The 20399-nt window shown below is 40.6% G+C and overlaps 1 protein-coding gene across 2 annotated transcripts in view; it reads left to right on the forward strand.

The window, feature by feature from the left end:
• SPRY3 (sprouty RTK signaling antagonist 3) overlaps window positions 1–17645 on the forward strand; it is a 187859-nt gene extending 170214 nt beyond the window's left edge. The window contains exons 1-2 of one of the 2 annotated variants that reach the window (XM_025988990.2): window positions 7817–8260; window positions 13620–17645. In XM_025988990.2, the coding sequence (XP_025844775.1) occupies window positions 13723–14589 (867 nt within the window). In that variant the 5' untranslated portion in view covers window positions 7817–8260; window positions 13620–13722 and the 3' untranslated portion in view covers window positions 14590–17645. Of the gene's footprint in view, window positions 1–7816; window positions 8261–13619 lie in introns of those variants that run through there. The other variant, XM_025988991.2, reaches the window with a different exon arrangement.
• The last annotated feature ends 2754 nt before the right edge of the window (window positions 17646–20399 follow it).

A 20399-nucleotide genomic window follows, 5' to 3' on the forward strand; every position in this document is an offset into this window, starting at 1 on the left:
TCTACTGGAAGTCCTAGACACAGCAGTCAGACAACAAAAAGAAATAAAAGGCATCCACAATGGCAAGGAAGAAGTCAAACTTTCACTATTTGCAGGTGACATAATACTGTATGTAAACTAAAGATGACACAAAGAAATGGAAAAACATTCCATCCTGAAAGACTCCACCAAAAATTTGCTAGAACTGAAACATGAATTCAGTAAAGTCACAGGATACATAATAAATGTACAGAAATCTGTTGCGTTTCTATACACCAGTCATGTAGCAGCAGAAAGAGAAATCAAGGAAAAGATCCCATTTACAATTGCACCCAAAACCATAAGGTACCTAGGAATGAACCTAACTAAAGAGGTGAAAGACCTGTACTCTGAAAACTATAGAGCACTGATGAAAGAAACTAAAGATGACACAAAGAAATGGAAAAACATTCCATCCTCATGGGTTGGACACACATTGTTAAAATATCTATATAATCCAAAGCAATCTACACATTTAATACAATCCCTATGAAAATACCACTAGCATTTTCCACAGAGCTAGAACAAACAATCCTAAAATTTGTATTGAATTGATCTGTATCTTCTTATAAAGTCAAAACCCATGTAGAATTTTGACTGGATTGCCATTTAGATATTACATGGGCATCTGAAACCCAACATTCTCAAACCTAATTTTTTTAAACCTAATTTTTAAATGATTTTATTTCTTTCTTTAAGAGAGAGAGAGAGAGCACATACACAAGCAGGGGGAGGGGCAGAGGGAGAGGGAGAAGCAGGTTTCCCTGCTGAGCAGGGAGCCTGATGCAGGGCTCCATCCCAGGACCCCAGGACCATGACCTGAGTCAAAGGCAGATGTTTAACCAACTGAGAGTCACCCAGGCACCCCTCAAACCTATTTTTTTAAATATTCCTTCTATATCTCAGTATATGTCATGATTAATACCTCACATCTAATAAGTCACTAAGTCTTATTTACTCTATTTTCTGCATATAATCCACTTTTCTTCATCCACACTGCCCCTACCTTGATTCAGGCCACAATTATCTCTCATCTAATTTAGTGACAGATTGGACTGCAGTTTATAGGTTTACACATCCATTTTTTCTATAGGATTGTGAGTTATGAGAGGCTAAGACCACTCATTTATTCATTCAACCTGTATGAATGAAATACATGCTATGAATTCTAGTATGTATTTATCTCCGTATCTTTCACATGAAGTATATTCCCTGGCATTAAGTAGGTGCCCAGTATATGTTTGTTTTATTGAATTACATTGAAACTTACTATGTTACAGATGAGAAAATAGGGCCTATAGATGAAAAATGACCTGACAAAACCACATAGATTAGGATGCTAAAATTTACATTTCTTTACTCTTAGTCTAGTTTTCTTTCCACAGAATGACTTTGTCCCTACTTTTTACACCTCTGTTCTCTCCCACATTATTTTTTTCTCTCTCACTTTTCCATACCATTCTTTCATTATTGGTCATATTGCTCCTATATTTGTTTGCCAGATTCTGTGGGAAAAAATAATTATCACCATCCCTATAAGCTTTTTGGTTAAGAATCTGTATTTCCTTGGCATTGTTTACTTCTTCTGGCATCATCACTGCTGAATCAGGATGACCATAGGTCAGCTTTTCATCTGCCATTTCTAAAGAGTTCCTCTTGACTTCAGTAGAGTATGGATAAAAGTGGCCTTATATGGAACTTGCAGGCTCTCAAAAGGATTTAGTTGCATTCTGGGAAAAAAACAGAAAGAGGAAAGACTTTCAGAATTTGTGTTGAATACATGTTTTATGCAGACAAGAGAGTATGGGTTATAATTATAGGTGAGAGATTTTGATATTTTACTGGGTTTATGGATGAACTTTCTGATAATGATTATTTTACACACTATATCGGATTATCACACAAAAATTTTTTAATGTTTAATCTATTTCCACTTGCTATGATTTAGTAAAAACTAAGTAAGAAATCTTAAGAAGCTGAGTACATTCTAGGAAAATCAAGAAAATATGTGGGTGGTGCCTTCTAGAGAAAATTTCTACTCCTAACATTCAGGCTATGAGTATAGGGGACCCTTTTAGAATAGTTTATAAAACATTGTTTTCACATCTTTGTATCTTCGTTAGTTCTGTTATATCTGCTTGTGTTTTCATTCATTCTTTTATTTATCAAATATTTCTGAGCATCTACTCTGTGTCAGACATTATGCTAAGTGTGGGAGATTCAGTGATGCTTCTTTTTGCATTTCATTCTGTCATCCTTTCTTTTACCTCTTGGCTTTTGGACATGCTATTCCCTCTGGCTATAACATCCTTCTCATCCTCCAAATTTATTTTTAAATATCACTTTTTCTAGGAAGCATTCAATAACCCTCTCAATATTGGATTAGGTGTATTTATTTGCTCCCTTCCTTTTTTTTAAAAAAATTTTATAGTTCTTTTTTTTTATTGGAGTTCAATTTGCCAACATATAGCATAACACCTAGTGCTCATCCTGTCAAGTGCCCCCCTCAGTGCCCGCCACCCAGTCACCCCAACCCCCCGCCTACCTCCCTTTCCACCACCCCTTGTTCGTTTCCCAGAGTTAGGAGTCTCTCATGTTCTGTCTCCCTTTCTGATATCTCCCACTCATTTTTTCTTCTTTCCCCTTTATTCCCTTTCACGATTTTTTATATTCCCCAAATGAATGAGACCATATAGTATTTGTCCTTCTCTGATTGACTTATTTCACTCAGCATCATACCCTCCAGGTCTATTCACGTCAAACCAAATGGTGGGTATTTGTTGTTTCTAATGGCTGAGGAATATTCCATTGTGTACATAGACCACAGCTTCTTTATCCATTCATCTTTTGATGGACACCGAGGCTCCTTGCACAGTTTGGCTATTGTGGACATTGCTGCTGTGAACATCGGGGTGCAGGTGTCCCGGCGTTTCACCGCATCTGTATCTTTGGGGTAAATCTCCAGTAGTGCAATTGCTGGGTCGTAGGGTAGATCTATTTTTAACTCTTTGAGGAACCTCCACACAGTTTTCCAGAGTGGCTGCACCAGTTCACATCCCCACCAACAGTGCAAGAGGGATCCCCTTTCTCCACATCCTCTTCAACATTTGTGGTTTCCTGTCTTGTTAATTTCCCCCATTCTCACTAGTGTGAGGTGGGATCTCTTGGTGGTTTTGATTTGTATTTCCCTGATGGCAAGTGATGAGTGATGCGGAGCATTTTCTCATGTGCTTGTTGGTCATGTCTATGTCTTCCTCTGTGAGATTTCTCTTCATGTCTTTGCTCCCTTCCTTAGTACTTATCCTTTATTACATTTGTCTGTTTGCTACCTTTCCTACTAAACTATGAGTCCCTTGAGACCAGAGATTCATTGATTAATCATATATTTATTAATAGCATATAATGTAATATCTGTATTAATAACATAGAATTATTTAATTTATCTTTATATCCTAAGTACTATATTTTTATACTGTGGGCCTATATTAGTGCAACAGTGAAAACAATTGAAATTATTCAACCTCCTCACTTCTTAGGATGATACCCATAAAAATAATAATTATGTTAATGATCATTCATTCAACAATGCCTTCTATGGGCCACCGACTAAGTGCTGATTATCCAACAACTAAATTTCCTTCTCTTGTGGAGTTGACATTCAAGTGGGTAGGGAAAGATGTTTGTTCTGTGCCAGATCCTGTTCTAAGCATTTAACATGCTTTAACCCATTTAATTCTCACAGCAACCCTATGAGGTATATTTGTAAGTTGTGCTGATTTTACATATGAGAAACCAAGGTCCAAACAGATTAGTAACTTGGCCAAGGATACATAATATGCTGGCAAGTGGCTGATCTGGAATTTGACTCAAGTTGACTCATTCCAGAGTTTACACTCTTAATCACTACACCATAGAATCCTCTCATCTGCAAATCTCTTCAAGGATTTTTGCTCTAACTTTTCCAAATTACTTGATATCCCTTAATATTTCATGTCATTATATACTCCCTTGCCCACCAAAACACCAGTTCAGGTGTCTGTCCTCTTCTTTATCGCCCTTAATTTTAATCGTCTGTGTCCCATTCTAGACAGTGATCTCTTTGAGGATAGATATAACATTTGTCATATTTGTCCTCAGTGCTATATCCCCAGGGCCTGGCACACTGGTCATTCGATTAATGTCTATTAAATGAATAAATAACTGACTCTTGGTAATCTATACATTTATTTGTTTTTTTAAAGATCTCGTTTATTTATTCATGAAAGACACACAGAGAGAGAGGCAGAGACACAGGCAGAGGGAGAAGCAGGCTCCACGCAGGGAGCCCCACGTGGGACTCGATCCCAGGGCCGAAGGAGGTGCTAAACCGCTGAGCCACCCAGGCTGTCCTATACATTTATTTTTTATTTGTGCTTTAAGCTATTGTGTTTCTGAAAGATTATTTTCAGTTTAATGATTCGTGAAAAGATATTGGGATAGTACAATTATATACAGAAATTGATGTTGAGACATTACAAAATTTACTATGTGATATCTGACAACTTGTTTTACAAACTTGTTAGAGTCAGTGTATTTCAGATAACATGTTAGAGTCAGTGTATTTCAAGAAACATACTTTATTAGCTCTTTAGTTAATAGTGTTGCTTTTCAGGAAACACATTTAGACAGGTTCATTGAATTGTCTAGGATCATAAAGCTAGTTAGTGACAGTGTTGGCCTAGAAGCAAACACAGGTTTCCTGTCTCCCAATCCAATGGCTTTTTTCTCTTTATAGACACCTTGCAGACATTAATTCAAATCCAATTGAATTTGGAAATGCTGTCTTAGCACAGATCAATCCACCTATTTCTAAAAGCCAATAGTTTCAAAAAATAAATAAGTAACCCTGTAGAATACCAGAAAATCACTCTTCCCTCCAAATATCTTCCTTACTACTATGTTTTAGAACTCTCTAAGTTATGGTTGTATAATTAATTAAACACACCCTTCCATACTTACAGCAACTGGTTGTCCAAATCATTTCTGATATAACAGCTAAGTCAAAAAGATTCTGAAAGAATGTAGAGTATCTAACAAAGTCTACTGAATAAGTAGGACAGGACATAGATGAAAGTGTTGTAGGAGTTAAAAATGTAGAAATGAATTAGGGCATTAATAAAAACTATCATAGAGCTTTACAACAAAACAGCCTTAGCAGTCAGGAAAGTATTCACAGAGGAATTAGGACCTAAAGGTAGAAACTGAATAAATATATACAAGTCATGTGAAGGATACATATGGAAAGCTGGATTGGTAGCCATGTACATTGGTATCTTAGAAGAGTGAAACATTTAACTTGTCTTATGTTAAAAAGATATGTTGAGAAGTGGAATGTATAGAGTCGGAGAATAACTTGATTTATAGGCAAAGCAATTTAATCTTAATGCTCTAGGGGTTCAAAAATAAATTTTTGATCAAAGGAATAAAGTATGAAAATAAGTCACATTTAAGAAAGATATATTTGGCATATATCTGTTCAAATTTAAAGCTGGACCTTAAAAAAATAAAAGGATTTCAAATTGAAATCATCTGCTGCCTCTCCAATGAGCTTCATTAGGGTGAGAACAATTTCTTAATTTTCTTAATATGCATATTTCCTGTTCATTGAGCATTTACTTTATGCCAGACACATAATCTTTCCAATGCCAGACCTTATTAAATCTATAGGAAATAGCACAATCTTGTGATGTGAGGACTATTGTTACCTCCATTTTATAGATAAAGAAACAGGTTCAGAGAGGTGGATTGAGGTGCCCAAAGTCGGATAGCTCATAGATTTAGAAGCAATTATTTGAACCTTGATCTGTTTGACCCAAATCTAGTTAGTACAGTGCTTCGCACATAGTTGATGTGCAATAAATACCTGTTGAAAAAAAATGGATGAATGAATATATCAGTAAATGTGTCCTCTTCTGCAGATGAAACTACATATTAGCTTTAATGTTTTTCATGATCTTGATAAGCTCAAGTCAATATTAAGAGTAAAGATGTTTCAGTAAAGATTTTAAAATTAAAAAAATAAACAACATAAAAAAATTGCTAAGCAAAAAAAAAAGAGTAAAGATGTTTGAGCCATAAAAGAGAAGAATTTCCATAGGCAAATCTCTTGACTCTTGAAATTCTGATTAGGAAGAGATCTGGATTGGCTTAGAGATTACATACAGATGTATATGTATGTGTATATATATATATATGTGTGTGTGTGTGTGTGTGTGTGTGTGTGTTTACATGATACACACATCAGTAAAAGAGTTTGAAGCACTTTTGACAAACACATATACATATGAGCATGCAGATCCACATAACCATATATGTTTTTAATCCGTGCTCTCTTTTGTTTTCTTAACCCTCCTGAGAGAGTGTAAATAGTAGAATGTCAGAGCTAGAAGGGACCTTAGTAATCACCCAATCAGATCCTCTCATGTAAATGTAGAAATTGAGGCACTAGAAGGAAAGTAAATTGCAAAGGTCACAGAAGGAGTTAGAGGAAGATTAAGAATCTCAGTTTCCTGACTCAGAGGTTTGTTTTACTCTGAACTGTCACCATTTACCATGTCTATTTTATAGATGGGGTAAGCAAGGCATCCTAAGAATGTTGATGATCAAGCTCCTGCTACTTATCCATTGAAGCAGGACTTGAAATCAGATCTCTTTTATTTTAAATATGAGGCTTGTTTTCATTCAAGTGCTTCTGTCTGGATGCTCAATAGGAAGACCCGTTTGTACTGAATTAAATAGTGGGCTGAGGATAATTTACAGAAAACTTTGTCCTTCGCTTTAAAAGAAAATGTCCAAAGCTGCTTTATTTTGAGAAGACTGACAGTCCTAAGGAGGCTGCATGAAGGCAGGGATTCTGTCTTCTTTATTGAATCCACAATACGTCGCACAAAAGAAGGCACTCAAAAAATATTTGAGTATATGGCACACTACAGGCAGAATGGGAAAGTAAGTTGGGTAATGGTCTCCCAGTGGATGATGGATGGATAATCATTATTAGTTTGAAAAAGTGGGAATGAATGCGGGTAAGAGGTGGGAGAAACCCTTAAACAAAGGGGAAGCTCTGTTCTGTGATAGAAGCTGCAATCACTCAGCAAGGGCTGAGTGGTTTGGTAGGACTGCGATTGGAGGCAGAGATATTTAAATGAGGCCTCCTTAAAATTGTGACTTTCCGCCCCACCCCCATTCTCCTTTAAATTTTGTTTCAGTCATTACCCAGGGACCGGATACAGAGATTCCTATGGGGAGTTCTAATGGGTCGATTCAATTTCAACTGGATGACGCCACTTAGCTAAGCATTAAGAGCTACAGCTCCGGGAAAGCAAACGACACAGAGAGAGGGAGAGAAAGAAATTATAACAAGGAGCAATAAATCCCTTTCCTCCCATCCTCCCCTATAATCCATTCACAAGACCTTCAGAAATCATCTACATTCACAAAACAGCCAGCTAGCTGAGCTCAACGCACTGCGATCTCATCCCCCCCGTCTCTGCAGATTCTATACCAGCACACCCTGAGCTATACAAATAATCACACACTGGCGGTATCTATTGCTCTGTTGAGATACCCTGTGTCTACAACCGCAGTTTCTGCTGCCTCGGTTCATCCGTCAGATTGGAGGAGACAGAGGCGGAGGCGGAGGCGGAGGCAAAAGAGAAAGAGGGGGAGGAGGTAAAGAAGGAAGAAGGGGAGGAGGGAAGGGGGAGGGAAGAGGAGGGAAGGAAAAAGCTGAAGGAGGAGGGGGAAAGAAAGAGGAGGAGGAGGAGAAGGGGAGGAGAAAGAGGCGGAGGAGGAGGGGGAGGAGAAATAGAAGAAGGAGGAGGAGAAAGAAGAGGAGGAGGAGGAGAAAGAGGAGGAGGAGATGAACAACTTACCCTGCTGAGCTTTCTTTAGGGAATACGTGCATCAAGATTTAGATCTGCATGTAAAATCTATACAAAGTATCTGCCACTACAGGTCCGACTCTCCTCCCCACCCCACCCCCCGCAGCACCGTTTTTTTTCCTTTCCGTTTTCTCTGCTGTGTCAGAAAGACCGACACAGAACTATCTCTGTTTCTGGCTCCACTGCCAGTGAAGGAGTTTTCATTCAGACTTTCCGAAGAGAGGTGGAGAAACCTAAAGACTCAGGAGAAGAAGAGGTCTTTTGAGCCAAATGGGGCATTAGTTCTTCTGCTTTCCTCAGCATGGATAAACCCTTTCCTCAAGGTAAGCCACGGAGATTAGCTCTTAAAGACCCTGGGATTCTTTCTGTGCTGTGCATACATTGCCATTCATTCCAGCCATCCTGTGTGTGTGTGTGCGTGTGTGTGCGTGCGCGCGCGTGTGTGCACGCGTACAAGAGCAAACGCATGGGTAAAATAAAATGAAAACCATTTAAATGAGATTTAAATGAATCAGCTTTTGCAGAAAACTCTCCGTATTGGAAATTTATAAATCAAAATGGAACTTCAAAATAACCCTTTGGTACCCAAATGCCAATTGAATTTTTAGCCTGTTGACCTTTAAATGCATTTTGGTGCTTGCCTAAGCCCCTTATAGCGCAGCCTAACCACCCAGGCTGAGGACGTAGGGAGAGCCCGTGCTGAGGCCAGTCTGGCTGCCCAGCGGGCATCCTGTCAGCGTGGGGCTGGTCTGCTATTGGCTCACAAGTCTGGGCTGTGCATCGTTCAGATTTCATCACATCACCTTGCCCTGGGTAGAAATGGCGCAAGCTGACACGGCATAACCCCCTACTTACATTGAGTCAGAGCAGTGATTTAGAAATCTCTGGATCCCTGCCTGGGTGTGTGTGCACATGTCTCTGTGTGGCGTACGGAAATTTTGTCAAAAGTGAGAACCTGTGAGCATGTCCAGTTAGCCAATAAGCATTCAATACGACCTAGTAGAGTGGTTTACACTGCCTTCCAGTCCTCTGGCTAATTATAATTAGCATTCACCTCTGCGTGCAGCAAACAAAGTTGGATGAACAGAAAACAGACCTTGAACTCTTAAACAGAAAATCTATTTTGAAATGCAAACTATTGTTGCTTTTCTGGGTACATTAAAACCTCATTGTAACATAATGTGCTATTACATGAATTTGGAGATACCAGGTGTTAGATCATGTTCCCAACAAGTCAGCTGCATACATACATACCAATAAGGCACAGGAAGTATTACTCTTGTTCCCTGTACCTCTAAATAAACGTTTACTGAGACTTGATTCAATGCATTTTGGTTTCTTTGTGTTCCGTTTTTAGGTCTGTCTCGCTGTGAACCAATCTAGATAGTGATCTGAGTGACTTGGGCTTGGAAGGTTTTTATTCAGAGTTGAGGAATTGGGTAGTGAGGAATTGAAAAACCTAAAGGAAGGAGACTAGTTCTTCATGAAAGACTTTTTGAGGCAGAGAAATGCAACCGACAAACCCAGAGTAAAAAATTGAGAGTATCACGACAAGAAGGGGCTTGAAAAGCCCTCTTTTTGTGCCCTGCATTTTGGAGAAAAACTGAGGCTTGGGTTGGAAGTCACTAGTCCATGGCCTCACAAAAAAGTACTTAAGACTAGAACTTAGACCCTTGCAAAAGGGTCTGGGGTTTAAAGAAAGATTCCTACTTCTTGAGTGAACAACTAGCATTTTCCTCAGGGTTGGAAGTATGCGAATCCATCAGGTATTATTACTATTTTCCCCCGTTATTGCTCATCGCTAGAACACCCATATCTTTAAAAATGCCAAGTCTAACAACTGCTGGAATCTCTAGTTTGAAATAAACTGCTCTGCGTCTTAATGAAACTATTAAAGTAATGAATAGGGCTAGGGTAGCAAAGTGACAAGTTAAGAGTTAAATGTGGTGAGAACCTGGCAGCTCCAGCAAGATGTATGTGGTAGGAGGGAGGCCCAGTCAGTGGCTGAGAGGTTAGTAATGTAAACTATATACAACTTGGTATTTGTAAGGGGGGAGTGCTTTGATAGAGATGCAAATGCTTTTGCACAGAGAGGGATTTTTGGAGAGCAGACTTTGGAACAGTAGAACTAAGAAAACATATAAAGCCATAGCAGAAATTCCCCCTATGTTTGCTTTCAGTTATTCTGAGAAGGAGTGTATATAACAGCAGAGCACAGAAAAAAGTAACACGCCCCAGAGCTGTTACACGGTAGGGTACAAAACAGCATTGAACCCATGGGAGTGGGAGAAAACAGGAGCCAAGCTCTCCTTCTCTCCCCTCCTTTTCTTTGAAATTGAGGTTGAGTCATATTGTATCAGAAAGGGTTTACCACAGAAATCCGAACTGTCTAAAGGTGTTGGCGTAGTAGGGCTTTAGATAGGCAAGTTTTCAACTTTGGCCTCAACATGGCAGATTTTAGGTTCCAGGGAGGCAATACATTTTTCTTTCATGAACAAACAGCATTTCTTGAATAGATTTAGCTCTCTCGTCCCTTAGTTGGCATAAGAAAAGAAATTTCTGTTTAGGTTGAACATAGAAAATTTCAGGGCTACAGAAAAACTGTTGAGAGAGCTCTGAGCACCTGGCCAGAGGGACTGAGATGGGAGTGGGTTTACAATGCATCATTCATTACTGCAGAGGCACTACGTGACAGAAATCACTAGATCCCACCAATGTGCAGCCAAGACTTGTAATCACCTTGGCTCCTATTTAATAATATGTGATATGCATATTCTCTCTCTCATTTCATAGGCTATGGGACTGACCAACAGCACAGTTTCTTTACTGTTTTTGCTCACAATGAATGGCCCTTTAACGTGAGGATTTCTGAATCCTAAACATGCATGCACTAGTAGTTTTTCATCTAACCTATGTGCTGGAGCAGTGTCTTGCCCATTTCTCAACCTTTTCCCCTGCCTTACCTCCCCCTACAGGGTCTACTTTGGGTCATCCTGTTAGCCAGGTCAGCAAACATTTTATTGTCATTCAACCCTGTTTTGATCCTTCTCAACAGCCTGATTTTGCCCAGGTCCTCCTGCCTGCTCCATTGCAGATTTTCCACAGTCCATTCTGGTGAAGGATTTTGCAGGGCAGGAAGAGTTCATCCCGTTAAGCCCCTTGTAAACAAGACAGTGGTACCTCATCATCCCGGGCCAATGCCCCAAAGCTTCCTTTAATCATCCAACCAAGCGTCTCAACTTTTCAGCCTTACAGCAATCTAATCAATATCCAGATACACCTTCTCAATTTAAGCACCATAGACCCTTCTGCTGCCAAGACAGGATCCCCTTTGAACATGGTTCTGAGTCATTTCTATTATGACCTAGATTCCTCCAAGCTGAGCTTTTCAACCTTCTGGGCATGTCCCTGAGATACCTAGTGATATCTTTGGAATCCCATAGGATTATCTTTTGTAACTTTGAGACCTTGTATGCCTTCCTTTGAGTTATTGATTCTTGGAATTTCCAATATGTTTTGAATCTAATTTCCTTTGGGAAATCAATGAGTCTAAAATGCACCCAGCGCATTGGTCACCGTTCTTAGACTATAAAGGACACAAATGTGCATTCTTTATCAGATCAACAGGGAATAAATCCATTCCTTATCAATTTGCCAAAAGACTCTTCCCGATGCAAAGTTTCTACATCCACATAGCCTGCAAGTCAGCTGAACAATGTGTCTTTGTTTTTTTAGCTGTTCAAATGAAAACTTCTTTTTCCTTTCCAGTGCTGAGATTCTGAATCTTAACAAAGTCCAGTGAAGGTAGATGTGGGAGGCTTCAGGGCGCTGTGAGTCCAAGTAAATAAAAGAGACATAAATTTTGCTTCTGAATGCTGAAATGAAAAAGGCCATGTTGCTTAGTTAGCCCTCAAGGATTGAAGATGTAGAAGGCGTAAATGAAGAGAAATCGTTGTCAGATTGTCTAGTTATACAAACACAGATCATAATGGGGCAGAGTCCTTCACGATCACCTAGTTTACTCTGCTAATTACCCGGAGAGTGGATTGAGGCCCAAACAAAGCAAGTGATTTGACAGAAGTTTCATAGATATTCTAGCCTTAGAATGTCCATCATGTTTATTTGCATTCTCTTGTGCTGCATTAAATAATATCAAAACAACTAGCTAAAAAGTGGAATTATAGTCAGACTGGTTCTTTTCTGTGATGTGCCAGAAAAGTTATTTTTAACCAAATTAAATCTTCTTTTCAAAAAGCGAACAGATGTAAATTCAACTAAACAGGTTTGCATGGGGATATAGCCTCAAAAGGCAATGAATCTGGTCATATTATTAGCCACTGAGTCCTTTAGCAGCGGCCTCCTTATTTTTCCTGGTATTGAGCTTTGGGCACATTTCCGTGTCGTGTTTGCTTGCTTATGGAAACCTAATCAAGCACTATCCTCTTTCACTTGTTCATTTCTATTACTCATTCAAGCTTTGCGTTCCATACAGTAGTGTGAGTAATCGATCTATTTTGAGGAGGCCTGAAATATGATGGATTTCAAGTATATACTTTATTCATGCTAGTGCTTCCTAGGTCCTAATGCCTCCAGGGTGACTCTTGGATTTGTGCTTAGGTTTTCTTGTGTGCACGTTTTCGGTCGTTCAGTCCTCCAGGGGGTGTAATGCGATGCCGGACTGTTTGTACGATATTTTTCACTATTATCACTACTATGCTTCATCAGATCCTCCAGGGAATGACCATCCACTCTTCCTGATGGTGGTACAGCAGAGGCACACGCGTATGTTTTCTAGATATTCAACTTGGTTTAAATAGGTACAGCTACAGGTGAGATTTCAAATAATTCAGGGATCATCTTATATGGCTCCCCCGGCCCCGTTGTTACTCACACAAATATATAGAAGTTTGCTTCTGGAGCCATACTACTTTTAGGAAGAATTATCTCCTCAATAAGTTCAAGCAGATGGAAGGCGAGGAGAACTGCAAGATGATTAGTCTTGGCTTCCTTACACTTTGGGGAAGTTTTTTCCCTATTATTCTACAGACAGCCTGATTTCTGTGCTCAGTGTCCGCCATATCACTGTGCCTTGGCTGCCTGTAGTCATCGAATCGAGCAGTTCCTCTCCCATCTGCTGTGTATGCCTATCACAACCTTTACTGAAGTGAGAATTTTGATTGATGGTGTATGTACATATACGTGTGTGTGTACATGTGTATATATGTCTCTCTCTTTCTTACACACACACACACACACACACACACCTTCTCATGGAAGGCTTTAGAAGCTTTTTCTTTAACATTAGCATTACTTCAGGATGCCGTGTTTGCGTTTGAAATCAGGTTCCATTTTTATTAGAATTTTGACACTCAAGGCCTGGATTTCTCTGTTAGCAAACATCTGAATGAGCTCACTGCTCCTGTGACCCTCATCACATGATGGGATACAAAAGGAATCAATGATGTGAGCTTTGCTCCCACAGTGCTTTATGGTCAGGATGGGTTGACCAGATCTGTCTGTAAAGAAGTAGGTAAGGTCCATCACAGAATGAAGGTGTAACATGAAGACTACCCTAAAGTAACTGAAGGCAGTGGTAGAGGTAGGGCCTGAGCTTTGTTAGTTCCCTGCAAAGTAGTCATGCCTGTGTCTTCTCATGGATTGTTTCTATTTCTTCTCTCCTAGGATTTTCTGATGTGCCCTAAGGTCCATGTAACTCCAAGGGCTCTTTATCACCACAAGTGCCACCCTGACCCAAAACCACTCAGAACTCAAGAATCAAGGCAGAATGGATGCTGCAGTGACAGATGATTTCCAACAAATTCTCCCTATCGAACAGCTGCGCTCTACTCATGCTAGCAATGATTATGTGGAACGGCCTCCAGTCCCCTGTAAACAGGCCCTCTCCAGCCCTTCCCTTATAGTGCAAACCCACAAATCTGATTGGTCCCTGGCTACCATGCCTACTGCTCTTCCCCGCAGTCTCAGCCAGTGCCATCAATTGCAGCCCTTGCCTCAGCATCTGAGCCAATCTAGCATTGCCAGCTCAATGTCCCATAGCACCACTGCCTCTGATCAAAGGCTCTTGGCCAGCATTACACCCTCACCTTCAGGCCAGTCCATCATCCGAACCCAGCCTGGAGCAGGGGCCCACCCAAAGGTGGATGGTGCTCTGAAGGGAGAAGCTGAGCAATCTGCAGTGCACCCCAGTGAGCACCTCTTCATTTGCGAGGAGTGTGGGCGCTGCAAATGTGTCCTCTGCACAGCAGCTCGTCCTCTCCCCTCCTGCTGGCTGTGCAACCAGCGTTGCCTTTGCTCTGCCGAGAGCCTCCTCGATTATGGCACTTGTCTCTGCTGTGTTAAGGGCCTCTTCTACCACTGCTCCACTGATGATGAAGACAACTGCGCTGATGAGCCCTGCTCCTGTGGGCCTAGCTCTTGCTTTGTCCGCTGGGCAGCCATGAGTCTCATCTCCCTCTTCCTACCTTGCCTGTGCTGCTACCTGCCTACCCGTGGATGCCTCCATCTGTGCCAGCAGGGCTATGATAGCCTCAGGCGACCAGGCTGCCGCTGTAAGAGGCACACCAACACTGTGTGCAGGAAAATCTCTTCTGGTAGTGCACCGTTCCCTAAGGCCCAGGAAAAGTCTGTATGACCTTCCCAAAAATGGATCCAGAGCTTTCTCCTTCTAACTCCCATTAGTCAAGTATAGGCCTCATCTTTGAAGAGGGGGAGAAGGATTAAAGCAGCCAAAGTTAGGGCCTCACCGGTGTTGCTCCTGCAGTGTCAGGGGATGGCCAAGTACATCCTGGTGCAGGATGCCTTGTTCTTTCTCACAGTATCTATCCCACTCCTCTTCAACCTTTTTACACCTTGCCATTTGAGCCCTGTGGCTGTCATGGCAAATTCAGGTGACACATAGGCATGAGATTTGGACACCGAGGACTGACAGAGCCAGCAACGTGGAGGTTTAGGGGCTCCCCAACATAATGCCTCTTGATGCAGGCTCTGCGTGTCACTCTACTTTCCACGGTGCCTTTGGAAACTTTCTCCTTAGATGGTTTTCACAGGTCCATGTGGAACAGTGTTCAATATTCCAGGGAATCTGACCCCTTTGCCCTGTTTACTGCCCTTTCTCCTCTTTACTCTTTTTCTCCCTCTCTCGTCTTATTCTGTGTTCCTTCCTCCTTCATCCCCACCCTTACTTCTTTTGGTTTTCTTCTTTCTCTATCCCTTCTCTCTACTCCTTTCCTCTTACTCTTTCCACCTAATTCGTTCTCTACTTGTATTTCTCTCTTGTTTGACCTCCCTTTGTTTCTCTCTACCTGTCCTTCTTTCTCTACTACGTCCAAAAGTGCTGTTTTTCCATAGGTGTTTCCTTTGACGCCAAACTTTGCTATGCTATACTATTTACTAAATTTTATTAAGGGAAATGGATTACTGTAATGAACTGATCACTAGCAATAGTCTATATCCTGATGTGTGTGTGTGTGTGCACTCATAACCACACTCACCTGTTTGTGAGCATATGAGGCAAAAATTATCTTACATTTCCAGGTTTAACTAGTTGGAGTTTTACGCTCTTTCCCAATAATCAACTTATAGTACTGACAGATTCCACTAGCATGCGGAGTAGGATAGTAAATCAGGATGCTCATAACTTTGTATGTCTGACCCAAGTGCCAAAGGCAGACGTGCTTTATAGCTAAATGAACAAAGCAAGGGTATTACAGAGGTCTGTTCTCTCTTAGAAGCTAACTGCCCTGAGACTGCATGGCTCAGGCCTTAATTATGGACATAAAAAGTCATAAAACTTTAGAGCTGGAAGGAATCTTAACTGTTACTCTAGTTCAATGCCCTTATTTTGCAGATGGGAAAACTGAGGCCTGGAGACAGGAAGGGATTTTCCCAAGGCCACACATGGAGTTCATAGCAGGGTTGGGACTAGAATACAGGCCTTCTGACTCCTAGTTCAGTATTCTCTACCTACCCTACATCACACTAGGTCATGGGACTTTTCTCTTAGGACTCTGTTCACAGTGACAGAAAGCCATTGCCATTCAATTTGCTGTAACCATGCCAAGTTAGTGTGGTGGTCTTTATGCAGTGCATAGTGGGTAGCTCATTAACCATCAGGTGTTGAGGCTGCCCCCACTGGACATCACCTTTGGCTCTGTCACCTGTACAAGCTCAAGTGTGGAAACAAACAAACAAACAAGGAATCCCTAACCAAGCTGTATCTTCGCCTACTCTTTGCTGCACACATTGTGCTCACTCCTGGCTTTGTCTGTCGTGGCAATTGCCTGAGAACTTAAATTTCAGCAACAGTGGAAAACTGAGATGAAAGACACATAAAGCAGAGAACTGACTTCTCTTTTACAAAAATACCAAGAGCCTGTGTTGTGAATCCACTTCAATGGGAAAAGGCTGCAGTGGGGATGGCAGGCAGCTAAAGGCAGCTGCTAAAGACACAAGAATTAGATCCAGTTTCCCTCTGTAAGTGAATCCAAAATTCACTGAGGAATTCAGAGATTGAGGGCACTTGCTTGAAATCAAGGTGCTCCAACTTAGTTTAAGACTTCCAGACTCTAACTTTATATATCATCTCTTTTAAAGTGTGCATGGATGTGTATCGCAGAGTGGAGACATGGAGAGAAATGTATAGTCATACACAGGGAGAAGAAGAAGGGAACGTCGACATCCCTTTGTCGGGTATATTCTAGAGAAATATGTGCCACTTAGTCTCTGTTGGTTCTGAATCTTCCTGAAGTGTACTGACATTTGGGCTGCACACAGCCCCATGCTTTCACTTTCGCCTCCTCTTCTAGAATTGCTTTGCTCTATTTTTGTATATATAAATATGTTATGACAATTATTAATAATGTTAACGATATTGCTGCAAATGGTGCCATATATAAGGTTTGGCTTCTTGGAACATTATAAACCCAAACCAATACCTGTAACCTCTTATGTTGCTTTCAGATCCTTCCATTTTAAGTAACTTTTTAAAATTGTATGAGTCTGCCTGATTGAACTTTGACTTATCTACCCCTAAAAGCTGTGCCCAGTTCTCTGGGTCCAGCTGGATGGTGATGAGTAGCAACACACACTTCTCCCCGCTTATGCCTGAAATTTGCTTAGAGCTGAGATATATAAGGATTCTATGACACTAGTGCATTGTTCCTGGAGCTAAAGTTATTCTATGGATGTTTGCTTATTAGTTTCAGGGCCCAGACTATCACAAGTCCCTCCTCCTTGATAGCTCCTTGATATCCCAATCCTGCAGTCCTTACTCAGGCAAATTGTGCACTGCCAGAGGGGCCCTGGGCTCTGCCATACACCCAGAAGAGCTCTTCTCAGTGTATTTCTAAATGGCCTTACACTTGGTAGAAGAAACTGAAGGGTTACTCAAATGCAATTGCAATCTGCAATCTGCTGCTGAGTCAGGGCTTTCACTTGTGTCCAAGTTGGCCTGATACGGGCTGCATCTGGTTTACGTATAGATGGGTCCTGTTGGGGTATGTGTACAGACGTGTGAGTGTGCATATGTACCCTTCTGTGAAATCATATATATACATATACATACACATGTATATGTATATATATGTGTGTGTGTGTGTAAATATATATATTCACACATCTCTATATATTTTAATGTATTGCACATGTATATTTAAAATATATATGAAAGAACTCTAAATCCTGCAGAAAGCCTCTGTTTTCATTATTTTGCTACCTCGTGTCATATGCTGTATAAACAGGAATATTTAGAGGGTTGTTTCCTGCTTAGCATTTTTTTGCAGTTAAGTCATCTGTTACCCCCTGATTCTACTGCTTTCCACATATTGGTTCCCTGATACATTTCACGTGACTTTAGCCAAGAGTTTTTCTTTGATTCCAGCCCATCTGCCCTTATCACAATGGCTATGATAAATATAGTGAACACTTATATAGTGCTTACTATGTGCTAAACACTGCTTTAAGCACATTGCCTATATTAGTTCATTTAATTCACACATTAAGATGTAGGTACCATTACAATTCCCGTTTCACATATAAGAAAACTGAAGCACAGAGAGGTTAATTGACTTGCCAATGGTAACAAAGCTTGTAGATGAAAGACCTAATATATCAACCAGAGCTGTCTGAGTCCAAAGAAGTCCATGCTCTAGACTTAGGAATAGAAGTCTGGAGCATAAAGTAAACACTTCTGGTATAACAAGCCTCAAACAGTAAATAGTCCTTTCCCCAACTCCAGTTCCTCTGCAGTTTAACAGTTGAAACAAATGTGCTCCTGTGTTAGGATCAAAGCAATAGTTACAGATACCATATATTAGCTGCCTTGCTTCCCAAGATGGTGGCCACTTCTCAGTTTACAGTATAGAACTGGAAGAGAAATATTTTCACTTGTGCCAGACAAGGTGAGTTTTTAAGAGTGTAACCTTTTCTTTATAGGCCCAGGAAAACTAATTTGATTTCTTTCTGCAGAAAGTAGAACTAAAACTATTTTTAGAACTTGAGATTAGTGATTAGTTGGAATTGTTAACATGTAAGTTCATTGATTATACCAAGTGCATTCTTCTGACTCAAATGTAAGCACTCCGCTGAGGACCATTGTCCCATCACCTCCTTCATAGTGGCAATCCTTTACCCTGGTATTTTTTTTTAATTTTTTTTTAAATTTTGTATTTATTTATGATAGTCACAGAGAGAGAGAGAGAGAGGCAGAGACACAGGCGGAGGGAGAAGCAGGCTCCATGCACCGGGAGCCTGATGTGGGATTCGATCCCGGGTCTCCAGGATCGCGCCCTGGGCCAAAGGCAGGCGCCAAACCGCTGCGCCACCCAGGGATCCCCCTTTACCCTGGTATTACTTCAGACCCAGAAAGAACATCTCTTAAAGAGCATCTGCTCCAACATCAACATTGTACAGTTGGAGAAAAAGATGCACAGAGTGGAAATATGACCTGTCCAAAGTTACATGGTTCTGAAATTGTGTAGAACTATGACTTATTTCCAGATGTCTGAATTTCTTAGAAAAGAGAACTCAAAGCTAAAGCTTATTTGCGATACCAAGGAAGTAAGAGTAAGGAAAAAGAGTAGGGAAGTAGGGAAGAAGGGTAATGAACATAAAGGAATGTATCATTGTGTTGGTCATAATCTGTTTCATGACAGGCTAATTTCTCAGTTTCTTATGACAGGCCATATTGCATCTCCATATAGCCCATCTGCGGGGGGCGGGGGAGAGAAGAAGAATTTAGCTCCTGCCTTCTATCTCAGTCAAATATCTCCCCTGTGAGATATTAACTCCCTTACACTTCTGGGTAGTACATGTGTGGATGCTCAAGCATGTACCTTGGCATGTCACACCTCAGCAGCGAGGGGCTGCTATAGTGGCTCCACTACACACAAGTGAGTCTGTGGATGTAGGGAGACATATGAATGTGAGAACCTATGTATTCTCTGACTTGCTTTCAAGGGCTTCCTTCTGCATGGAAATGAAGTCTGTGGTTCAACTAGAGGAATAATAAAGTCTCAAAATATCCTTCTTCTTAGCATAAAAAGAAACTTTATGTTACTGAATTCTTCAAAAAAGCATGTCTAAAGCAATGCATGTCCAAGAATGCACTTATGTTCATTTAGGCTTCATCAGCATAATGGCAGGAAAACCGGTCAAGTTAATAAATTCTGAAAAAATGGCTAAGCAGGTTATTTAACGACATAAAAATAAAATATTCTGTCGATCAACTGAATTTTTTTCTATTTCAGCCACTAATTATGATGATATCACATAGACACATTCTAAGTGCTGTACTCTGGTTTATTCTCATAAACAATAGTTCCCTGTGCCCTTTAGACCATTCATACATGAAGCCAAAGCATCTAGTCAATAAAAACATCCCATTGATAGTTTCGTATCTATGGGCAATGTCATAAAAGCATTGAATGCATTCCCCTGATTTCATTCTTGCTTTTTTCATGTAAGGAAAGATGAGCATAGGAAAATCCTGAAAAATTTTCAAGGTGAATAATGAAATCATGCTACTACTACAAACAATACAGCAAAACTTTCTTTCAATGACATGTACTTTACTGAGTCCAGTTACTTCTCAGCTCTCATGTACCTGAGTTACTAGCAACATTTAACAGTTTCTCATGCTGTCCTCCCCAAAACACTTTTACCACATAGCTTCTAGGATACCACATTCTTCTGGTTTCCTTCCTACTTCACTGTCCGTTTGTCCTCTGTATTCTTTACTGGACTCTCTCATTTTCCTTACCTCTTCATCATCAAGTATGCCAGCAATTGGTCTTTGAAATATACTCTTGGAGTACCATTTACATGATGAGTTTCAAAATTATATCTCCAGCCTGGACTACTCTCTTGGACTTCCCACTCATAGATTCAACTGCTTATTTCACATCTCTACTCTGATATCTAGTAGGAATTTCAGATGTAACATGT

Source organism: Vulpes vulpes, chromosome X (assembly GCF_048418805.1).
Source record: "Vulpes vulpes isolate BD-2025 chromosome X, VulVul3, whole genome shotgun sequence".
NCBI lineage: Eukaryota > Metazoa > Chordata > Mammalia > Carnivora > Canidae > Vulpes > Vulpes vulpes.